This window comes from Scomber japonicus, chromosome 13 (assembly GCF_027409825.1).
Source record: "Scomber japonicus isolate fScoJap1 chromosome 13, fScoJap1.pri, whole genome shotgun sequence".
NCBI lineage: Eukaryota > Metazoa > Chordata > Actinopteri > Scombriformes > Scombridae > Scomber > Scomber japonicus.
The window spans coordinates 4,866,034-4,889,650 of NC_070590.1; the positions used below are offsets into that span (position 1 = coordinate 4,866,034).

General features: G+C 40.3%; 2 protein-coding genes across 2 annotated transcripts in view; one reads left to right on the plus strand and one right to left on the minus strand.

Moving 5' to 3' along the window:
- LOC128371002 (zinc finger and BTB domain-containing protein 16-A-like) overlaps positions 1-23,617 on the plus strand; it is a 166,101-nt gene that overhangs the window by 64,376 nt on the left and 78,108 nt on the right. The gene's annotated exons all lie outside the window — the stretch shown is intronic.
- LOC128371069 (5-hydroxytryptamine receptor 3A-like) lies at positions 18,885-23,527 on the minus strand. Its single transcript, XM_053331270.1, has 3 exons — positions 23,323-23,527; positions 21,967-22,203; positions 18,885-19,201 (listed from the first exon to the last, which is right to left on the minus strand). The coding sequence occupies exons 1-3, from the start codon at positions 23,468-23,470 to the stop codon at positions 18,885-18,887; spliced, it is 702 nt and encodes a 233-aa protein (XP_053187245.1). The 5' UTR covers positions 23,471-23,527.

A 23,617-nucleotide genomic window follows, 5' to 3' on the forward strand; every position in this document is an offset into this window, starting at 1 on the left:
CTATCCACCTTCTCAGCAATAGACAACTGGACTGCTTTTTATCATGTACATTTAACCAGATCATAATAATCTCACACTAACGATGATGAACTACACAAACTGACACATAAACCGTAACACTTTTGACCGCAACAGATCTGTCAATTAACCGCAGTGATGGAAAACAAAGTGGGGAGGAGGGAGGCTGAGGGGGGGCTGGGGGGGAGGGGTGAAAGGCTGCTTTTCTGTTGGGAGTTTGGGAGTCCTGTGACTTTGACTGCCAGAAGTTGAATGTTGAGGGAGAGTCCTTTGGGAGGGGGAGGGGAGGGGATGCCTTAGCTGCACGCCGTTACGTCTGTCAAAAGATGGTGTGGTATCGGTTTTGAAGACTGTTAAAACATGAATGTGAAAGACTGTAAGCCGGGTTCGTACGAGGCTAGGTTCAAAATATATATATCGCAGGTTATAATGCTGTCTTTCATTGGAAGTCGGAAAACTTTATAATTGGAAGTTGCTATTACTCTCTCTTTATGCCTTCCTGTTAAGTTCAGCTAGCTCGTACGATAGCTAGCTAGCTTGTACGTTAGCTAGCTAGCTTAACTGTAAATGCTATATTTGAATATGTGTCATTCTTCACCATCAGGATCTTTTTAAATTGACTGGACAAAGCATAGAAGTTCAGAAGGGGGTATTTTATTTTGAAATTACACCACTAGAGCACAATATCATCTGAAATCTGAAATCTGAGGGTGCTTTCTTGTTACATTTTTTTTTTCTTTTTATAAATGGTGCTTATATATTCTCACATATATTTGCAGTGCATATTACCACCAGGGGCTTTATATTAAAAGCTCATACAACAAAAAAATGACTATATAAAAGATGTTAAATGTACTATACTATGTGTATTTGGATACTTGTGTGCACTAATGCATAGAGTGGGAGAAAAAAAGGAGGGGGGCAAGTAAGCTCATTTTTTAAGGGTTAATTTTCCCTTCTTTTCCCCTTTTTTTTGAGAATAGTTAAAAAAGTTTTGTATTGCCTTTTATTGTTGCTGCATCTTAGGGAGGGGGGAGGGAAGGTAGGGGGGGGGGTAAAAACGCAGCATGAGGCTCAAATGGAACATTTTGCAGAGGAGGAGGAAACAGGAAGTGGGGATTTCTTCTTCTTCTTCTTCTTCTTTTTTTTGACTTCTCTGAAATGCAGCATTAGACCCAAACAGAACCTACGGCATGTCACAGCGTTACTGAGGTGATCACATATCCAAAATGGTCGGTGGGAGGAAGAAAAAAAAAAGGGGGGCGGGGGGTGGAGGGGGGGGGGATCACTGATTTGGACGAGACACCACGGCCCTAGCAGCTTAAAAAAGGGGAGAATAGGGAGGGGAGGGGGGGCAGTAAGGCGACCAGTAAGACGACAGAATAAATCAACTCTTCCTCTGTGGTTTTTTGTCCCTTCGCTTTCGTCTCTCTCTCGTCTCCTGTCGTTGTCGTCGTCGTCTTCGTCGTCGTTGTCGTTGTTAATGTCGTTATTATTTGACTTTTTGAGTTTGAGCTCAACACATCGTACTTGAATTACCTCGTTTTTTTGTGACCTCATGTTTGCTTGTTGTATTTTTAATTTTCCCTTTTGTTTCATTGTGTACTTTTTGTTTTTTTTATTTTTTATTTTTTATTTTTTTTTGTTAATGATGATGAGTGTCTGTGAGAAAGATGCATTGCACAACATGATGAAGCAATGTGTACGCAGAAAAAAAAAATTAAGTGCCACGGTGAAGAGATTTTTTTTTTGTTTTTTTTGTTTTTTTTCAAATGTTGTGTATTTCTTTATGTGCATTACTTGTTACCAAACTTGGTATTATTAACCCCGCTTGTTAAAGAGCCGGAAAGTTTGGTCATTTGTTATAAAAGCTACCTCTAAGTTTCTTTTATGTTTCTTTTTTTTTTTAGCAAAAGCACATTTTTTTTGTGTGTATTTGTGTGTTTTTTGCATTTTTTTCATCATTGCTACTTCATCTCATGCTTTTTGTTTTTTCTTTTTTTTGTTTTCATTCAAAAAAAAGTTGATTTATGATTGTCTGTGTTTTTAAGCAAAATGTATATAAAAGGGTTAAAGAGTTAATAACAATAGTAGAGGTTGATAGGCTGAGTCATTTGAATGGATGTTTTATTCCTCTCTTATAGTCTCCCCCTTTTTTGCACCTCCAAACCACAGAAGCGCAGAGAGAGAAAGAAAAAAAAAAAAAAAAGAAGCAATTTTTTGAATTTTTTGAAGCCTTAAGTGATGAGTAAAAAAGAGGGATGCGGCAGATAAAGAGGAGGAAGTACTATTGCTTTTTAAGAGGGTTTAAAAACAAGAATTTAAACTTGAAAAATTGTGTGAATAGAATTGTAGTTTTGTAATGTGAAAAAAAAAGACATAAAAAAAGATGGTTCATCATGAACGGCACCCAACGCCCCCTGGCCCCCCCCCGCCCTTCCCAAACCCCCCTAAACCCCCTTAAACCCCCCCTCTCCCCCTCCCCCCTCCCCTTCCTCCCCCCAGGACAGGTCATATTTGCAGTGATGCATAGTGCGTTGGACAATTGGAACTGCAAGTGGTAATCAAAAAAAAAGAAAAAACCAGAAGGTTAAAAATAGAGATTCTCTCTCAGCTGACAAAGCTCTCTCTCTCTCTCTCTCTCTCTCTCTCTCTCTCTTTCTCTTTCTCTCTCTCTCTCTCTTTCTCTCTCTCTCTCTCTCTCTCTCTCTCTCTCTCTCTCTCTCTCTCTCTCTCTCTCTCGGAGAAGAAATGAGTGTATTCCTGAACAAGAGCCAACAGAGGCAATTTGATATATAAAAATTGTGATATTTTTGTATTCAGTGTCAGTCCTTTTTCCATTTGTGGAGGGTTACAGCAGGGCACAAATCTTTGTATTTCCTTTTTTTTTTTTTAACTTGTCTCTCTCTCTCTCTTACTCTTTAACTCTCTCTCTCTCTCTCTCTGTCTCTCTCTGGGTGTGAATCGTTTTTTGCCTTGCTCCTCTTTGATATTGTTGGACAAAAAAACATGTGTGTGAAACATATTGTAATAATAAGTGTTGCTTTCTGGATGTCAAATTGCATTGTAGGTGAAGGACTAAATCTATCCACCACAAATTTTACGAATGTGTGTGTGTGCGTGCGTGTGTGTGTGTGTGTGTGTGTGTGTGTGAGTGTAAAAAAAAAAAGGAGAAAAAAAAAAAAGATGATAAAATACGGGAAGGCAGAGGGACGCTGCCAAAAACCGACCAATTAGTACTTGTCATTCACAATTTTTCAATCAAACTTGACTGTCTCGACATTTTTATTTTTTATTATTTTGTTTTTTGTACTTGAAAAAAGAAGAAGGGATGGCATGTCCCCGTGGTGTTCTTGCCATTTTATTCTCAAACACTGTGAGCTGAGGGGGGCTTTTTTTATCACCCTCATAATATATATAATATCCACCCACTATAATATACCCAGTCACACGGCTCAGTCTGAACCACCACCACCACCACCAATGCAAGACCTGATCAGTCACGTTTATTCCTATCATCGTCCTCTGAATGTTTTCTACTATTCTGTGTGCGGGTGAACGAGTGTGTAGCTATGTGTGTGTGTGTGTGTGTGTGTGAGTGTGTGTGTGTGTGTGTGTATTAGTGGGAAAAATGCACTAATCAGATCAAGATACAAAATAAAAATGATTATTCTATGCCACTTTTTTTTTTCTCTATGTTAGAAAAAAATATATATATACATTTGGCATTGATATAGTTCTTCCCTCAGTGTTCTCCGATGTTTTCTGTACTATCTTTGTGCCTAAAAATGGAAATTGTTCAACAAAAATATCCATCTATATCTGCTTAGTTTCTGTATTTTCAGAATAAAATAAAAATGGTGTCTCCAGCACCCTAGGGATGTCATGACGCTCAAAATATGACCTTTTTTTTTTTTTTTTTTAAATCCTGAATAGAGCAGGGCTTCTTTTTCAAGGACTGCAATAAAGACCCTTAATGCTATTGATATATATATATATAGCAACTGAGATATTATTGCTTCTTAGGCCGTACTCTGTGATTGGCACCCAAAAAAGCATTTATTTAACAATGATAATGAGGGGCAAAATTCAGATAGACTGCTGCAGCGTTGAATCCTGCAAAACTTTCGGGGGATAAAATTAAATTGTTGAATTTTTTTTTTTTTTTTTTTTTTCTGCCAGCAAATTAAGCCAGAGTCTGCGCCGCCTCCTCCTCCTCCTCCCACTCAGATTGTATTTTTTCTCTCCTCTTTTAATTTTTTTTTTATCAGCAACAGGTTTGCTGATAAGAACTTTCTTATATTTGCTCTTCAAAATAAAATTAAAAAAAAAAAAAAAATTTAAGAAAATAAAAGAAAACCTCCATTTGGGTAGGTTGTGGCAGAGTCGGCGGGGTATTCCCCCTTTCTGCTTTTCTTTCTGTTCTGTTTAGTTTTTTTTTTTTTAAGTACTTTTCCTTTTCTACAAAAAACGCATTTAAAGATTTAAAAAAGAAGGGGGGGGGATGTTTTAAAATTCGTCAGAGAGGAATCATGGCATCCCTGGAGCTGGCACTCTGTGTTTTGGTGTGGTGTTTCTAGAACAAAAGTAGCCATTTCATGCAGTGTTTCAAATGCATGTGCCATCGAGGTCTAGACTAAAAACTGTTTGAGTAACAAAGCACCAAGACATTGTATTTTTTTATATTTAGCACTGAGGACCAATTGCCCTGTCGGACCAAGCATAACAAAGCTTTTTATGTAACAAAGCTTTTCTCTGTCTTTCCCTGGCTTGTCTGTGCTACTTCTTCTCCTCCATTGTTGTGACAGCAGCACAAGTGCCAGTCAAGTTGCTCTGTATTAAGAAAATAGTGTTTTTATTATGATTTGAATTGTTATAGTTTTTGTCTACCTCAGCACCTAATCTTAGCCTAATCTTAGAAGGTGCCCAATTATTATTTTTTATTTTTCTTTATTTTGTTCTCTTATTGTTGTTCAAGTTGTATAATTTTTTTTTTTTTTCTGTTTAAAAAAAAATTTGCATTAGAGCTTTGCAAAAAGGTCCTTTGTCTTTTCCAGCGACAACGTGCTATTTTTTTCCGTGGCAGTACGTTTCCTGTTGAGCTGTGCCACCAATCTATAGCCACCGTCTCGTTGATATAGAGGTTGTTCTCTCTCTTTTTTTTTTTTTTGTTTCTTTCCATGTAGAAATCAGACACATCTCTTTGTAACATTTCAGTGTTTCTCTGATGGAGTGTGAAAAAAAAATAAAAGAAAAATAAAAGATTTAATGCTGCAGGTTCTCTTCTCCATGTTGTCACTAAAGTCAATGTTGTGCCTTTGATAGTGAAAAATATAAAGAATATTTCTTTTTTCTTTTTCTTTTTTTTTTTTTTACATCCTACTAACTAACAGTAGATTGTTTTTTGTAGTGGAATTTTTTTGTATTTTTATTTATGAGTCTCATAATAAAAATCAAATCATGATGTTCAGTTGTATACTTTCAATCTGCAGTTAGAAAAAAATAAAAAATGGACTTCATGTTGTCTGTCTTAGCCCTCTTTTCCTGGCTCGCCATTTGTCCACTGAATCTTTAGATATATAATATACAGACAGGATGAAACAGTAGCATCTAACACTAAATAATAATCTCTTAGCTCTGTGTGTGTGTGTGTGTGTGTGTGCGTGAGATATGTTTCTTCATAATCTCCAATAATACACTTTTATTAATATAAATGTGCTTTTAACATCCTTTGCTTAACCCTCATGTCGTCCTCCCGGGTCAAATTGACCCCGTCTGTTTTGACTGTTCCTCCTTTCCTTCTTCCTGCCGTCCTTCCTTCCTTCCTTCTCTCTTTCTTTCCTCCCCCCACCTTCCCCCTTCCTTCTTTCCTCTGTCCTTCCTTCCTCTTTTCCTTTCCTCCCTTCCTTCCTTCCTTCGTCCTGTCCTTCTTCCTTCCTTCTCTCTTTCTTTCCTCCCCCCACCTTCCCCCTTCCTTCTTTCCTCCTTCCTTCCTTCCTTTTTTCCTCCCTTCTTTCTGTCCTTCTTTCCTTCCTTCCTTCCTTTTCCTTCTCCCTTCCTTCTGTCCTTCTTTCCTTCCCTCATTCCTCCCTTCCTTCCTTTCCTCCCTCCCTCCTTCTCTCTTTCCTTCCTTCCCTCCCTCCCTCCCTCCTTCCTCCTTTCCTCCCTCCCTCCTCCTTTCCTTCCTTATTCCTCCCTTCCTTCCTCCTTTCCATCCTTCTTCCTCCCTTCCTAACTTCCTCCCTTGACTCGAGGACAACAGGAGGGTTAATTGTGTGAATTGTGAGATAAAATGCAATAATCATAATATCAGTATTTTTGGTTCAGTGAAAAATTAAACTCTTTATTTCCCTTTTTTTCATTTTTATTACTTTATTTCTGTGTGTTCTATAATACCCAATTCTTTACTCAAAAAAGCAAATCACTCATTTATTTTTGTTTTGTTTTTTGTGGTTGTTTTATTATTTATTATTTAATATTTAAAGGTAGGCAGGGGTGCCATAAGGGGGTGACTGAGAAGTGCCCTAAAAACATTACAGCATGGGTTGTTGTTTTTTAAATTAGCTTACAACCATCAATAGACATAAATGAGGTATTTATTTACAATGAACGAACACTTTATTTATTTAGTGTTAGGCAAAAATTACTTTCCTTCCTTCCTTCTCTCTTTCTTTCCTCCCCCCTACCTTCCCCCTTCCTTCTTTCCTCTGTCCTTCCTTCCTCTTTTCCTTTCCTTCCTTCCTTCCTCCTTTCCTTCTTCCCTTCTTTCTTTCTTCCTCCATTCCTTCCTTCCTCCCTCCCTCCTTTCATTCCTTCTTCCTCCCTTCCTCCCTCCTTTCCTTCCTTCTAACTCCCTCCGTTCCTTGACTCGAGGACAACAGGAGGGTTAATATTGTATTTTTAATTTATGCAGAAGATGCACAGTTTACACAACATACAACAATGCATACTGTTTGCTTCTCCAGCTTATTAGCACGTTTTATTAGCTTGTCGTTTAGCTAACACATGAGCCACAGAAAAGGGAAAACTACATTTTATATCAAACAGAAAAAAACCTATTGTCTCTTATAGTGTTTGCAGGTTGTTGCATGTCCTGAATTATGATTTAATTAGTAAATATATTTCCTTACCTGATTGTTTTAGCCAGGCTAAGCTAGCAGCACTCTTTCAATGCTAATCCTTAGCGGGTCAGCTGGTCAACCAATTATCGCATTGATTGCCTTGAAATGTGGCAGCGATATAAATGGTGCACATAGGTTGAATCCCAAAGACTTCAGTAATAATCCCCTGAGTTTTCCTTTAACGCCACTAGCAGGTCAAAGTTAAATATCTGAACATCTACAGTACGAGGAGGACTGGAGCAAACATTGGTGCTAACATGAGCTTCACATTTATGGATTTGAGTTCAACAACTATTGGATGATTTCTCTCCTCAAGTTGAATTTTACTGACTTTTTATTAAGAATCATTTATCCAATACTTTAGTTTATGACCAAATAATCATTGACATTCATATCAACTGGACTTTGCTAGCAAGTTAGCCAGTTAGCATGCTAAAATAAGATGCTAAACATGTTGAACATCTCAAGTAAACATGATAAACGGACTTATAGTAGAGCTTTTCTAGTCTTTTTATACTGCATGTCACATTCACACACACACACATTAATGACAAGGGGGCTACCATGCAGAGCGCCAACCTGCTCATCACATGGAGACTAAACATTCACACACTGTCGGTGCAGCCATCAGGAGCAATTTGGGGTTAAGTATCTCGCCCAAGGACATATCGACACGTGGACCGAAAGAGCCAGGAATTAAACTGCCAACTACCTCCAGCATGTTAGCATGTTAGCATAAACATGGTAAACAGACTTAGCAATTTGGAGTTAAGTATCTTGCCCAAGGACATATCAACACGTGGACCGAAAGAGCCAGGAATTAAACTGCCAACTACCTCCAGCATGTTAGCATGTTAGCATAAACATGGTAAACAGACTTAGCAATTTGGAGTTAAGTATCTTGCCCAAGGACACATCAACACGTGGATTGAAAGAGCCAGGAATTAAACTGCCAACTACCTCCTGAGCTAGCATCAGCATGTTACCATTGTCGTAGCGAGCATGATAACATATGGCCGTTATTGTTAAGCTCAAAGCTCCACTGTGCAGAATTACAGCCTCACAGAGCAGATAGCATGGCAGTAGACATCTCTGATACATCTTAATGCGACTCAGGCTTAGCAAAGAGCATTCCCATAGATTCAGCCATGCCTTACTGCCTCTGTTTGATCACTGGCTGATAGGAATTCAACATAATCCCTTCCTGTAACCTCTCCTGCCCCTGTTGCTATACAACATGAGGTATGCCGGCCAGGCCAAAGGGAGAGCAGCGCACTCATCGTTTCACTGACAGGTGAGTTTTAGGAGGTGTAATACAAAAAACACCACAGCAATAAGATTAGCTGCAGAGATGGAGACAACATGAAGGACAAAATTAGGTTAAAAATAACCTTTTTTTTGTGGAGAGTAGGTCCAATTAAAACTGTTCATAGTCAGGTCTGTAACAAGGACACTGTCTCCAGAAATGAGATGTTACAAGATGTGAAATTCTGGATGAATAAAACCAAAAATATCTTTGTACATACACATATCAACAGGTAAGCTGTAATGAAGATGAACTGTCTCTCTTTGCTAATGGCTACTTTGAATTTTAAATGCTGTGTGGTGAATTCAGACATTAAATAGGTCATAAATGTATTTCTAAAAAAGGTGTAAAAAGTATTTCAACCATTTAGATTTGAATTGTGGAGCTAGGCTTCACACACTGTGTTTCAAGAGTTCTGTGTTCAGGATTTAGTGGGCAGGTCTGAAAATCACATGATTAGCATAAACCCGCCCCTGCTGCTGTAGAGGTAGCCTATAAATACATTCAGCGCACACTACTACTACTACAATCTATAGTTAGCCAGTTAGCTGAGTTAGCCGCGAGCTAGCCGCGAAACTAGCCACCGGGCTAGCAGCTGAGTTAGCAGCAGAAAGCTCTCAGACGTAGCATCCATGTTTCGGGTAGAGGTGGTGACTTTGATTGACAGGTGACACTTGGTAGGGGGCGGGGCTTCAGCCGACTCGGTGGCCACGCCCACAGCGTTTGGTAGCAGAGAAAGAGGCTGATTTTTACACAACTTTGAAGCCTAATTTCATATATTTGGTGATTTTTTTAATCATTCAAATTTGGCAGGGTGGTTAACAACACACTTTTCTGTGGTATGTCAAACTCAGAACACATATTTATTCTTACTTTACACGGACTTTAAGCTTAAATATGTGCCACATATTTACACAATAAGAAGTTACCCTAACATAATAATAATATTGTACATACATCACTGTTTCTAGTCTTACAACATCTTTAAAAACCTAAAGTGATGCAATAAAGCAAAAAATTACCCACATGCACCCATCTGGATCATCCTTTTTGTGATTATTTGCCACTTAAAATGCCACTGCTCACTCTCAAACAGCCTGCTGTATGTTTCTACAAATGCTCACGTAGTTGAAGTACAATCAGCTGTGTAGCAAGCATCACACTCACCACCTGGCTTTACACCATCTTCCCCTCACACATAATGTGCTAATGGTAACAACTGCAGCACTTCAAGCCCGACTGCCTTTTGTCTGTTTTCTGCCTCTTCTGTGCTATAGAGGTCATAAATGCCATCATTAGATATGCAGGGCGTGTGTACATGTGCAAGTCATTTGACACACATGCATGATCGTCATTAGAAAGGAAGCGAGCCGAGACAGAAAATGTTCAGCTTTTGCGTGGAGATAGATTGACCTGAACGAGGTTTAGATTAGTGGTTTTTGTGGCAGGTAGTCGCTCATGTCTGGCTCTCTTTTCTTTTCATGTGTTTTCATTGCTTTAGCAGCTGGGTACACATGTAGTTTTGTATCTTTGCTCAATCTAACATCGAACCAGCAGATAGCATAGGTACTGAATGTCTTGTGTTGAAATGTAAAGTCCCTTAACTCCCTTTTCAGCTATAAAATGAGAATATAATCATGAATCTACTGTCTAAGGTAACTTACAGAGCAAGGGTCCGGATATGCTCTGCCTAGTTTAGAAAGCTTAGCCTAGTTATGAAAAGGAACATTTTGCATATATACATTCAGGTCAATATACAAAGATTTTGCTATTTTCAGTCTTGGAGTTTGTCACAATATGTATTTGCTGATTCAAATTCGTTGTATATAACAATCATTTTCATAGGTGGTGGTCGGGTGGGGTCAGATGGGGCTTAACCATATTCTTATTATTATATGTTTGCCATCCAGGGATCATGTGGAATAGGAAAAAATGCAAATTAGGGCTGGGTGATTATGGCAAAAATCAAAATCACGATTAATTGAACTTTTAACCTCGATTACGATTAATGAAGGATTATCTCCACCCTTGATGAACAATGATGTATTTTCACAGTTTCTTTAGTTTAGTATTTTCCACTGCTGCCCTCACACATGAGGATCTTTAGGGAGTGTAAATAAAGATGTTTTAAGGTGTGACGCTGTGGTTAATGTCTAGTTTACTTGATTAGAACTATGTAAAGATCATGGTTTGGGTTAAAATGATCACTGGAGACAAGTTCCTTAAAGATATGGAACCTTTGCTGTCATGGCAACAGTGAACACCACCATTAAAATATATATATATTAGGGCTGTCAGTGTTAACGTGTTAATTGCGATTAGATTAATGCAATCCATAACTTAATTTTTTTTAATCGCATTTTAATGTTGCAAGCCTTTTTGTCCCTTCTACTCCCCCGTAGACGGCTCCTCTAGCTGTAGCGCTATGCTTTGAAGTGGCCTCCTGCAGTAAACCTACCGCGCTGATGGAAAGTAAGAGAGCTACTGGACTTTTGAACGGCTTCCAGACGGTTCAGTTGACAAGTCAAAAGTAAAATGCAACCTGTGTCAAACGGAGTTTAACTATCACCGGAGTACGTGGAGTTTGAGTTAGCAGCTCCACGCTAAACACCCAGGTGCAGCCAAGCGAGCCTCAGCTCCACCAAAGGACCATTTTGGAGTGTGGGAGTCGCAGCAGAGCCGTGATTGATTCCCAGTTAAGACACTCTGGTAAGAAATGCTTTACATTATGGACTTAAAACTGCCTTGAAATGTAAAATAACAGGATTTTAAACATGCAATTCATAACGCGATTAATCGTGATTAACTATGGAAATTCTGCGATTAATCTCGATTAAAAAAATTAATCGTTTGACAACCCTTGTGTGTGTATAAATATATATATATATATATATACATCTTATATATTCATGGTCCCCAGAAGGTAATTTATGTTGATTATTGTGCTCTCACTTGTCCTCTAGTGCCACCATCAGGCCAAAAATCCTCCTTCTGCTTCCCAGAGGGTGAAACCATCCGAACACAAAGGCAAGATACTTAACAGGCAGATTGCACGACTTCCTGCAACCGATTAATGCTTCCCAAAGGTACAACCGTTTGAATTTTGGGATTTAAAGGTCTGGTATATATATAGTACGATATATAGGGCAAGCTACATGAATTTAGCTCCTTTTATTGGTAAGGTTACCATGCTGCAGTCACACCACGGAGGCAGCTTGTGAAGAAGAGAAAACCTCCTTTACATTAACAATCTGTCATTTGCTGAAGGTGTTGCATTAAAGTTACTAACAAGGAGGCGTTTTAACAACTGACACATGACACATACGATACTTGATAGGCTTCAAAGTAAGACGTGGAAGGGATGTGACATGTATGATTTAAGTCAGGGGTGTCAAACATGCGGCCCGCGGGCCAGAACCGGCCCGCCAAGCGGTGCAATCCGGTCCACTTTCCTTCATGTGTTCTTTTCCTTCCTTCTATCTGTCCTTCCTTCCTTCCTTCCTTCCATCTGTCCTTTCTTCCTTCTGTCTTCTTCCCTTCCTTTTATCCTTTAGTCATTCCTTCCTTCCTTCCATCTGTCCTTCCTCCCTTTCTTCGTTCCTTCCTTCCTTCTGTCCTTCCTCCTTTCCTTTTATCCTTTATTCATTCCTTCCTTTCTTCCTTCCTTCCTTCCTTCCCTTCCTCTTTTCCTTCTTCTTCCTCCCTCCCTTCCATCCTTCATCCCTTCCTTCTCCCTCCTGTCCTTCCTTCCTTCCCTCCCTTCCCTTCCTTCCTTCCATCCTTCCTTCCTTTCTTCCCTTCCTTCCTTCCTGCCCTCCTTCCTCCCTCTCTCCTTTCCCCCTTTCCTCCTTCTTCTTCCCTCCCTTCCATCCTTTCCTCCCTTCCTTCTTCCTCCTTTCCTTCTTCCTTCCTTCCAGGAGGGCTAAACATGCTAAATTTGGTAGTTTCATAATGTGTCAGACTTCCTAATAAAAAAACTCACCATCACCTCTGCACCGGTTGCTGAAATTACTTCCCCTAATAAAGCTCAACGAGGAAAAAGTCTGTGTATCCAACAAATAAACATCACATCAAAAGTGTCCAAATAATATCACTAGATTTGCTCATTTCCTCTCTCTCTGGCACTCAGATCAGATCTTGACTTCGGTGTATTGAAAACTAATGAGGCAGCTCTCCACTTTCCCTTTCCAAGTATTATATTAACAACCCCCCAAAAAAACACATTACAGCTTTTGGACTCTTTTTTTATTTTTTTACAGATTTTTTGACAGAAAACAAAAACAGGAAATGAGAGAAAAACTCTTTTTGTTTGACTCTGTTGCTTTAGTGTGACTTTGATCTTATTTTGGGGGCTATTAGGAAGGAAGAGGAAGGGGGCAGGGGTTGGTGAATGGTTTGTCAGGATGGCAAAATGAACAGTGGAGGTCTTTGTGTTGAAGCATGAGGTTTTTCACCACTGATCTTTGACCCACATATCTAAAAGGCTGGACTCTGTGTTGGCAGCTCTCAAAATGATCATCCTCACATTCCTTATTTTTTAGAGGTTAGAAATGAAAGGTTTTAAATCAAACTCTTCTATGCTTATTGTGACTTCCAGCATCCAATATCCATTGTTACCTCATTTTAAGTTGCATGGAGAATAATATGTTTTGTTTATGTTTATATTTGCTTCAGCTGCACGTATTGCGTCACATGCATTGATTGACACATGGGTGTGGTTTCCCCTTATTTTACTACTTGGGTGGCAGCGGGAGTTTTGGACAAAGGGAGTTAAGTAGAGCTCTGATATTTCCTGTTGACCGTCACCATCACCATCGTCTTTCATCACTTTATTCTTACAGTCGGATCACATCAGGGTTTTTATTAGGGCTGTCAGCATTAACGCGTTAATCGCGATTAGATTAATGCAATCCATAACGCGTTCATTTTTTAAATCGCATTTTAATTTTGCAAGCCTTTTTGTCCCTCCTACTCACCCGTAGACGGCTCCTCTAGCTGTAGCGCTATGCTTTGAAGTGACCTCCTGCAGTAAACCTACCGCGCTGATGGAAAGTAAGAGAGCTACTGGACTTTTGAACGGCTTGTTTAACTTTAAAACACTTCCAGACGCTTCAGTTGACAAGTCAAAAGTAAAATGCAACCTGTGTCAAACGGAGTTTAACTACCACCGGAGTACGTGGAGTTTGAGTTAGCACCTCCACGCTAAACACCCAGGTGCAGCCAAGCGAGCCTCAGTTCCACCAAAGGACCATTTTGGAGTGTGGGAGTCGCAGCAGAGCCGTGATTGATTCCCAGTTAAGACACTCTGGTAAGAAATGCTTTACATTATGGGCTTAAAACTGCCTTGAAATGGAAAATAACAGGATTTTAAACATGCAATTCAAAACGTGATTAATCGCGATTAACTATGGAAATTCTGCGATTAATCTAGATTTAAAATAATAATCGTTTGACAGCCCTAGTTTATATTTGCTTCAGCTGCACGTATTGCGTCACATGCATTGATTGACACCATTGATGGGTGTGGTTTCCCTTTATTTTACCTACTTGGGTGGCAGCGGGAGTTTTGGACAAAGGGAGTTAGTAGAGCTCTGATATTTTCTGTTGATCATCACCATCGTCTTTCATCACTTTATTCTCACAGTCGGATCACATCAGGGTTTTTATATGTTTGTGGAACAGCTGCTTGTCAGTCCTTTTTGATTTTTTCATTCAAATAAACTGCAGTAAAAACATCATCTGGACTTCAGTATGATTTTGTGGACGTGTCACAGATAAGAGCCTACTAAGTCTCTCAGCTGCCTTTCAGAAAAGTAGTCCCTACACACCTATTATAATTATTGGAGTTAACTCTTAATTGCAGATAAATATGAACCACATGAATCATTTATATCTCTTGTATCAACACAGTGACACAGTGTCCATTGAACCGTTTTATTATGTGATGATGACAATAAAAAAAATAGACCTAAATCAACTTGATGATAAACCTGAGGATCCGTGCAGTGGATGAGTCACAGGTTACGTCACTGTGATATTTTCATTTGTCTAATTTCTTAGTTTCTTAGTAAATTAAATAAACAAACAGGATTTAAAGTGCTTCTAACACAGCTTTGCATAGTTTTACTGACAGGAATGTGACCAGCTTGAAATCTGTCCTTCAATCAGTTGCACAAAACTCATAATTGCAGTAATTACAGTAAAAGCTATAATGACAGTAAATGTACTTTAGGTATTAGCTTAAAGCAGAAAATGTCAAACATGAGTGAATATCACCATTTTTTTATAGACGTACTTTATATTCCACCACTGAAGAAGAAAGTCAAGAACAAAGGGATAACGCTCCTTAGTTAAAAAGCAGCAAGAGGAATCACCTCATGTATTGATCTCTAACAAATTGAACCTATTGATTGTAAACACATTAATCTAAAATATCAATACATTAGGTGATTCCTTTTTTGCTTTGCTTCTTCTTTTTAACACAATGGAGCGCCACCTTTTTGTTACTGACTTTCTTCTTCTACAGATCTACGGAGCAGAGCACACAGCTGATTTTCCACGTCTGTTCTTCCTCATATGATCTCAATATATCTACCTCTTTATTCCATAAGAAAACAGATTGGAAGCATCTCTGTAAAGCTGCTAGTTGTATAAATATCTTCCCCGGAGTGTCTCACTGCTGTTGAGGGGAATTGATGCGGTTGTTGCATACTGCCATCTGGTGGCGGCGGAGGTGAACTGCAGGTGTTATAACACAATGAATGAGCACTGGAGCACATAATTAGCAGGTTTGTGGTAAATTATGAGCAACATGTTATTACAGTCATTGTGTCTATATGCATATTTAAACATTTTATACATCACATAATAAACAATAAGAGATCAGCTCATTTCACTCTACATTTATGAATTTAACTCAGTGTCATTTAACTCTGTTTCAGACATACTCAACATGGTTTAAATTAATATAATAAAGTGCAAAATATTTGGATGTTTAGTATTTTCAAGATTATTAGGGTGATAATTTAGATTAAAGTGTAATGAAAAGGAAAGGAAGGAAGGGAGGAGGGAGGGAGAAAGGAGGGAGGAAAGAAGGGAGGAAGGAAGGAAAGGAGGAAAGAAGGAAGGAAAGGAGGGAGGAAAGAAGGAAAGGAGGGGAAGAAGAAGGAAAGGAGGGAGGGAGGGAGGAAGAAGGAAGGAAAGGAGGGAGGGAGGAAGAAGCAAGGGAGGAAACGAGGGAGGAAGGAAGGAGGGAAAAGAAAGAAGGAAGGAAGGTAGGAGGGAGGAAGGAAGGAGGGAAAGGAAAGGAAAGAAGGAAGGAAGGTAGGAGGGAGGAAGGGAGGGAGGGAGGGAGAAAGGAAAAGAGGAAGGAAGGAAAGAAGGAAAGGAAGGGAGGAGGGAAGAAGGAAGGAAATGAGGGAGGAAAGAAGGAAAGGAAGGGAAGAAGAAGGAAGGAAAGGAGGGAGGGAGGAAGAAGGCAGGAAAGGTGGGAGGAAAGAATGAAAGGGAGGAAGGAAGAAGGAAGGAGGGAGGAAAGGAGGGAGGAAGGAAGGAGGGAAGGAAGGGAGGAAAGGAAAGGAAAAAAGAAAAGTTTCTTGTTGATTGTAAAGTCATAAGACTACATAGATCTATGGATTTTTTGGCCTTGTCCTATAAATATAATAATTTATGACATGTTAAATGGACATGTGATGCAATTCAGTGATTATGGATCATTTGTAAGGCAAGGCAAGGCAAGGCAGTTTTATTTATATAGCGCATTATTCAGCATAAAATAATGATTTGCTTTAAAATCATTAAAATGACCTGGAGTGCAAATGAAAGATTAAAATGTAAAGTGCTTTAAAAGAGCTCGATCAACCTTTGTGTCGTCCTCCCGGGTCAAATTGACCCCGTCTGTTATGACTGTTCCTTCCTTCCTTGACTTGAGGACAACAGGAGGGTTAAAAGAGCTCAAGTGTTTTTAACCTGGATTTAAAAATGATTTCAGTTCTGCTGGTAGTTTGTTCCAGTTGTGTGCAGCATAACAGCTAAAAGCTGCTTCATCATGTTTAGTTTGAACTCTGGGCTCAACTATCTGACCTGAGTCAGTAGATCTCAGAGCTCTACTGGGTTTATATTCTACTAACATGTCATTCATGTATTCTGGACCTAAACCAGTCAGTGATTTGTAGACCAGTAGCAGAACTTTAAAATCTATTCTATAGCTGACTGGGTGCCAGTCGATAAATGTCGATAAATCCTTATTTCTTCAGTGGCCACTTTTAACACTTCAGGTTGAATAGTATGTGCTAAGGACCAAAATCGTTAAAGCCTATGTGAGACAATAATAATAAATAAAAAAGAGGTTTTATTAAGTAAACAATATTATCAATAAATACTGATAAACATAAATGAAGCAGTGTGAAATTAATTACTACAGCTCAATTAATTTTTATTAGAGTTCAATTTTGATTTCATGTTAGTACACTTTATTAAAAATGTAATTTCTAAATGTATTTGAAGAGATACCAGGTTTATTTACAGTTTATTTCTTAATTTAAAAACTTGGTTTCACTTTTTTATAATGTGATTAATTTGCCATAATGAACTTCTGCAGTAAAGTAAGATGAAGACTTTTTTATTAGATGAACAGTTATATGAATTGTACACTGATTATAAGAATGAAAACATGATTCAATTTGCAATTACTTACTCTTACATTGCATATAATTACATTATCATTTTACTTTACAAACATATGATTTATAATGACATTAAAATAATTCAATATGCACATTTTCAATATATCTACAATTTAAGCCAGAGGACATGCAACTAAATGTTTTTCTTGATATACATGTAGAGCAAAACCACATTAATATAAATTCTTAGTTTATTGGTTCATGTACAATAACAGGAATATATATATATATTTTTAATACATGTTTAAACAGTAGAAGCAGCGATATCAACATTTTAACATTAACAGAGGTGCTATCAGTCAGTTTCTAGGCTTTTAAAGGTAGATAGATTTGCTCATACAGTAAGTCTACTTTCACTCAGGAAGTGGATGAACATTATTTTAAATTTACTTTTTAATTATTTTCTCCTGTGAATTATATTCCTTTTAAATCAGAGGTGTCAAACTCATTTTCATTCAAGGGCCACATACAGACCAATTTGATCTCATGTGGGCCGGATCATTAAAAAGATGGAGGGAAAGAAGGAAGGGAGGACGGAAATAAGAATGGAAGGAAGGAAAGACAGGAGGAAGCAGGGAAGAAAGGTAGGAAAGAGAAATAGTGAAGGACGGACAGACAGAAGGAAGGAAGGAAAGAAGGAAGAAAGGAAGGAAGGGCAGGTGGAAGGAAGGACAGAAGGAAAGAAGGACAGAAGGAAGAAAGGAACGAAGAAAGGAAAAAAGGAAGGACAGATGGAAGGAAGGAAGGAAGGACAGAAGGAAGAATGGAAGGAAGGGCAGATGGAAGGAAGGACAGAAGGAAGAAAGGAAGGAAGGACAGAAGGAAAAATGGAAGGAAGGAAGGAAGGACAGAAGGAAGAAAGGAAGGAAGGACAGAAGGAAGGAAGGACAGAAGGAATAATGGAAGGAAGGACAGAAGGAAGAATGGAAGGAAGGACAGAAGGAAGAAAGGAAGGAAGGGCAGAAGGAAGAAAGGAAGGAAGGAACGAAGAAAGGAAAAAAGGAAGGACATATGGAAGGAAGGAAAGAAGGAAGGACAGAAGGAAGGAACTAAGAATGGAAAAAAGGAAGGACAGAAGGAAAGAAGGAAGAAAGGAACAAAGGAACGAAGAAAGGAAAAAAGAAAGAACAGATGGAAGGAAGGAAAAGAGCACTGGATGACAAGTGGGCCGGATCGCACCCCTCGACGGGCCACATCTGGCCCGCGGGCCACATGTTTGACACCCCTGTTTTAACCAGCTATACATATCTAGGACTATAATCAGAAGTTTAGAGCTTCTTAGCCACATGAAACATCTAAATTACACATGTGTACAAAACCACTCTTCCTTTCTTCTGATGATTCAGGTAAATTAATGTATTTAAGTTTTTTTTTTTATAGTACTGCTTTGATATTTGCACTTTATTCATAATGGTGAATAATAATTGATTAGCATGTGTGGCAGTGTGGCACCTAAAAGGTTTCAAGCTGGCTCTGAAAAAGCTTCTCAAAAAGACATTTACATCTTTGCAGAAACTCTAAAAATAAAATAAATGATGATGATGATGATGATGAAGAATAGCCTGCTGTTTTTATATAATGGCAAACCCAATTGGTCACTGCTTTTTGAAAGTGCATACTGTCGACTCCAACTACTCTTGTTCCTCTCCTTCCCTGTACTCAGAGCTCCACAGACACACAGAGCAACTCACTCAGATGATCTTAACTTCACGCTCAACCCGCTGAGCTCGTGTCCACAGCGCTACACGACGAGACTCAGGCCACCTGCCACACCGACCACAGCGTTCCCAGCGTGATGCTGTACGCCACCACAGCCACCAGGTAGACTCTGAACAGCAGCACGTCCAGCACGTAGCCCACCTGCAGCCACTCCTTCGCCACTTCCCGACACCTGTCCCTCTTCTCCAGGAAGTGGCGGATGGCTGTCACTTCCTGCAGGATGTTATCCATGACGGGTGGGGTGGGGTCTCTGGAGGGGGGGAGGCCGAGTCCGAGCAACCCGCTTTCTCTGTCGTGATGGCTGAGTCTACGGGCGATCTCGCAGGTGTGGTGGTGGTGGTGGGTGCACTGGGCTGCAGGACCAGACATGGAGAAGCTTCATTTTTCATTGGATTATAATTTTTATGGAGGTTTAAAGGGTAAAAGGAGACATGTCATGCATATTTCCAGGTTTATGTTCATGTTCTAGGGCTGAACTGGAACACTTTTATATGATTTATTCTCAATTATCTTTATTCAGCCTTTCAATTCAGTTCAGTAGGAAGGGAGGAAGTAAGGAGAGAAGGAAGGAAGGAGAGAAGGAAGGAAGTAATGAGAGAAGGAAAGAAGTAATGAGAGAAGGAAAGGAGGAAGGAGAGAAGGAAGGGAGGAAGGAAGGAAGCAAGGAAGGAAGCAAGGAAAGAAGTAAGTAAGGAAAGAATGAAGGGACGAAGGAAAGGAGGAAGGAAGGAAGGAAGGAAGGCTCCAGAATAACGTCAAAGCCACATTAAAAGCAACCTGGCTGTTCAGATTGCGGTCGCATTAAAAAAAATCTGTCATGTAACCGATTCAGTAGCACATTTGAAAGTGGCCTGAATCAGATTTGGAAATGTCAGATTGAATACAACTTCTGCTGTTCACATTGTCAGAAACAAGTCAAATATGGGTCACATTAGAGAGAACAAATTGGATTCAGGTCACTTTTAACTGCAGTGTGAACGTACACTATGATTGATATCAAAAAGTCAAGACATTTACCTCAAATTTTGGAAGTTTGACCATGTTTAACATCGACATCAGTCATCATAACTGTATATAAATCACAAAAAACTTTAAATATTCCCTTTTAAAACAAAGGTCTAGCATCTAGGGGAATTTTGCTTGATTGCTGTCGTATACCCAACTCAGATGACATTTGTGATATTTGATCTTCTTGCATCAGTAAAGACATGGGAAGTGTTTAGTTTAACTTAACCAAAGATGATTCAAGATATCTTGACAACCGCTGGACATATATTCACTAAGTTGTATATGAGAAATATACCTTATTCATAATTTCTGGTACGGCTCCTTCTTTCCTCCCTCCCTCATTCCTTCTTTCCTTCCTCCATCCCCCTTTCTTCCTTCCTTGTATCCTTCCTCCCTCCCTCCCTCCCTCCCTCCTTCCTTCCTTCCTCCCTACCATCTTTCCTTCCAACCAGATTCTCTCTATATTAAAGGTTGTGTTTAATAAGTCTAGGAGTGTGACGTGAGCTGCATCTAACTTACTTTAGTGTTGTTATACTTTATATGTCCTTCCTTCATCCTTTCCTTCCTTCTTCCTTCCTTCCTTCCTTTCTTCCTTCCTTTTGTCCATCCTTCCTTCCATCTAACTTACTTTAGTGTTGTTATACTTTATATGTGCTGCGTCACCTTTTTATTTAACTCAAGGAAAAAAAAAAGAAGATAGACGGTGGTTGTAGAGATTTGCATGGCGAGAACTCATTAATTCATTTATTCATCCGTCCTGTCTCCTTAAAATTATGTTTATATGCTAATAAATTGCAACATGAGTTCTGAAGGAAACATAATGCCTCCTAAAATAATGGTTATATAATGAGGAATTAATGTATCGGCAAATTTGTCACTGACAACATATTTCATTTGTTTTCCCATTTATTCTTTTTTTTTTTTTCCACCCAAGCTGAGCTAACATTAGCCTCTAAGCATCCATCAACCCGACTTTTCTTTTCCGGCAACTTCTTTCTTTCTTTTTTTTTTTTCCTGCTGAAACTTTTTCAACCACAGAAGAGAAACTAATGAGTGAAATAAGCTGCTGTAGTGGATTCAGCTTTGATAAGAAACCTGAATACACTTCCTTCTTAACCCTTGTGTCGTCCTCCCGGGTCAAATTGAGCCCGTCTGTTTTGACTGTTCCTTCTTTCCTTCCTTCCTTCCTTCCTTCCTTCCTTCCTTCCTTCCTTCCTTCCGTCCTCCCTATGTCCTTCCTTTCCTTTCTTCCTTCCTTCTGTCCATCCTTCCTCCCTCACCTTCCTTCTTTCCTCTGTCCTTCCTTCCTTCCTTCCTTCTGTCCATCTAGGAAGGAAAGGAGTAAGGAAGGAGGGAGGGAGGAAGGAAGGAAGGAAGCAAGCAAGGATGGAAGGAGGAGGGGAAGAAGGAAGGAAAGAAGGAACCATCAAAAGAGATGGGGTCAATATCCTTGAGTCCATCCTTCCTTCCTTCATCCTTTCCTTCTTCCTTCCTTCCTTCCTTCCTGCCTTCCTCCCTATGTCCTTCCTTCCCTTCTTCCTTCCTTCTGTCCTTCCTTCCTTCCCTCCTTCCTTCCTTCCGTCCATCCAGGACGGAAAGGAGTAAGGAGGGAGGAAGGAAGGAAGCAAGCAAGCAAGGATGGAAGGAGGAGGGGAAGAAGGAACCGTCAAAAGAGATGGGGTCAATATCCTTGAGTCAAGGGAGGAAGGAAGGAAGGATCCTTCCTTCCTCCCTTCCTTCCTCCCTTCCTTCCTTCCTTCCTTACTCCCTCCCTCCTTACTCCTTTTTTTTCCTTCCTTCCTTCCTTCCTCCCTCTTTACTCCCTTCCTTCCTTCCTCCTTTCCTCCTTTCCTCCCTCCTTTCCTCCTTTCCTTCCTTCCTTCCTTGCTTCCTCCCTCTTTACTCCTTTCCTTCCCTCCTTCCTTCCTCCCTCCTTACTCCTTTACTTCCTTCCTCCTTTCCTTCTCTCCCTCCTTCCTTTCTCCCTCTTTTCCTCCTTTCCTTCATTCCTTCATCCTTTCCTTCCTTCTTCCTTCCTTCCTTCCTTCCTTCCTCCCTTGACTCAAGGACAACAGGAGGGTTAATGATGCTAGACTGACGTGTTCCTCACCCGTCCCGTAGTTGTTATCCTTGTAGTGCTCCAGGTCGGACGCCTGGGAGGACAGTCTGGAGCAGAGTCGGTGCTTCCTGTGGATGCAGAAGAGGACTGCAGCTCTTTCCAACACCAGGTATTTCACCCAGTGGGGAACGGGCGGCTGCAGGTCCTGCTTGTGGACCAGACGCACAATCAGCACCGTCTCCGTCAGGCTGATGACCAGGAGAGCCATGCACACCACGAAGTACACACCTAGGGGAAGGAGGGGGGGGTAGAGGACGGGTAAAAATGAGATACGGTCAGGAAATTATTTAAAAGCATCTTAACCCTTGTTTCGTCCTCCCGGGTCAAATTGACCCCATCTCTTTTGACTGTTCCTTCTTTCCTTCCTTCCTTCCTTCCTCCCTCGTTCTTTAATTTTTCCTTTGTTCTTCCCCTGCTTCCCTCTTTCTTTGCTCCCTCCTCCTTCCATGCTTCCTTCCTTCCTCCCTCCTTACTCCTTTCCTTCCTCCTTTCCTCCCTCCTTTTCCTTACTCCTTTCCGTCCCTCCTTCCTGCCTCCCTCCTTACTCCTTTCATTCCTTCCTCATTTCCTTCTCTCCTTCCTTCTTTCCTTCCTCCCTCTTTTCCTTCCTTCCTTCCTTCCTTCCTTACTTCCTTACTTCCTCCCTGCCTTCCTTCCTTCCTTCCTCCCTCCTTACTCCTTTCCTTCCTTCCTCCTTTTCTTCTCTCCTTCCTACTTTCCTTCCTCTTTTCCTCCTTTCCTTCCTTCCTTACTTCCTTCCTTCCTTCCTCCTTTCCTCCCTCCCTCCTTTCCTTACTCCTTTCCGTCCCTCCTTCCTGCCTCCCTCCTTACTCCTTTCCTTCCTTCCTCATTTCCTTCTCTCCTTCCTTCCTTCCTTACTCCCTCTTTTCCTCCTTTCCTTCCTTCCTTCTTTCCTTCTTTCCTTCCTCCCTCCTTACTCCCTTCCTTCCTTCCTCCTTTTCTTCTCTCCTTCCTACTTTCCTTCCTTCCTTCCTCCTTTCCTCCCTCCCTCCTGTACTTACTCCTTTCCGTCCCTCCTTCCTGCCTCCCTCCTTACTCCTTTCCTTCCTTCCTCATTTCCTTCTCTCCTTCCTTCCTTCCTTCCTCTTTTCCTCCTTTCCTTCCTTCCTTCCTTCCTTCCTCCCTCCCTCTTTACTCCTTTCCGTCCCTCCTTCGTTCCTCCCTCCTTACTCCTTTCCTTCCTTCCTCCTTTCCTTCTCTCCTTCCTTCCTTCCTTCCTCTTTTCCTCCTTTCCTTCCTTCCTTCCTTCCTTCCTCCCTCCCTCCTTACTCCTTTCCTTCCTTTCTGAATGCAAAGTCTTGATAAGCAGTAATTGATGCCAGTCACCTATTAGCGGGGTTCCTATGGCGGTGGCAGGCAGAGTGTCGGATACAATGATGAGGAAGACAGAGTAGCCGAGCAGCAAGGTGATCTTGAAGGAAACCCTCTCTCCGCTGTCTGGTGGCAGATAGAAACCAACGATGTCCATCACCATCAGGAAGATACTGGGCAGCAGCAAGTTCACAGTGTAGAACAATGGCCGCCGCCGAATAACCACCTGAGAAAATGTAGTTTAATTAGGAAATGTACTTTTTTTTAAATTTCATTTGGATGAGCACCTGGAATACTTTCTGTGCAGCAA

What these genes read in the sequence shown, in the direction of transcription:
- LOC128371069 (XM_053331270.1), bottom strand. Translation starts at nt 23,470, where the DNA reads ATGGTGATGGACATCGTTGGTTTCTATCTGCCACCAGACAGCGGAGAG. An exon ending in CATAGGAACCCCGCTAATAG is followed by an intron (nt 22,204 to 23,322) that starts GTGACTGGCATC and finishes TCCTTCCCCTAG; the next exon opens with GTGTGTACTTCGTGGTGTGC. An exon ending in GGATAACAACTACGGGACGG is followed by an intron (nt 19,202 to 21,966) that starts GTGAGGAACACG and finishes CTGGTCCTGCAG; the next exon opens with CCCAGTGCACCCACCACCAC.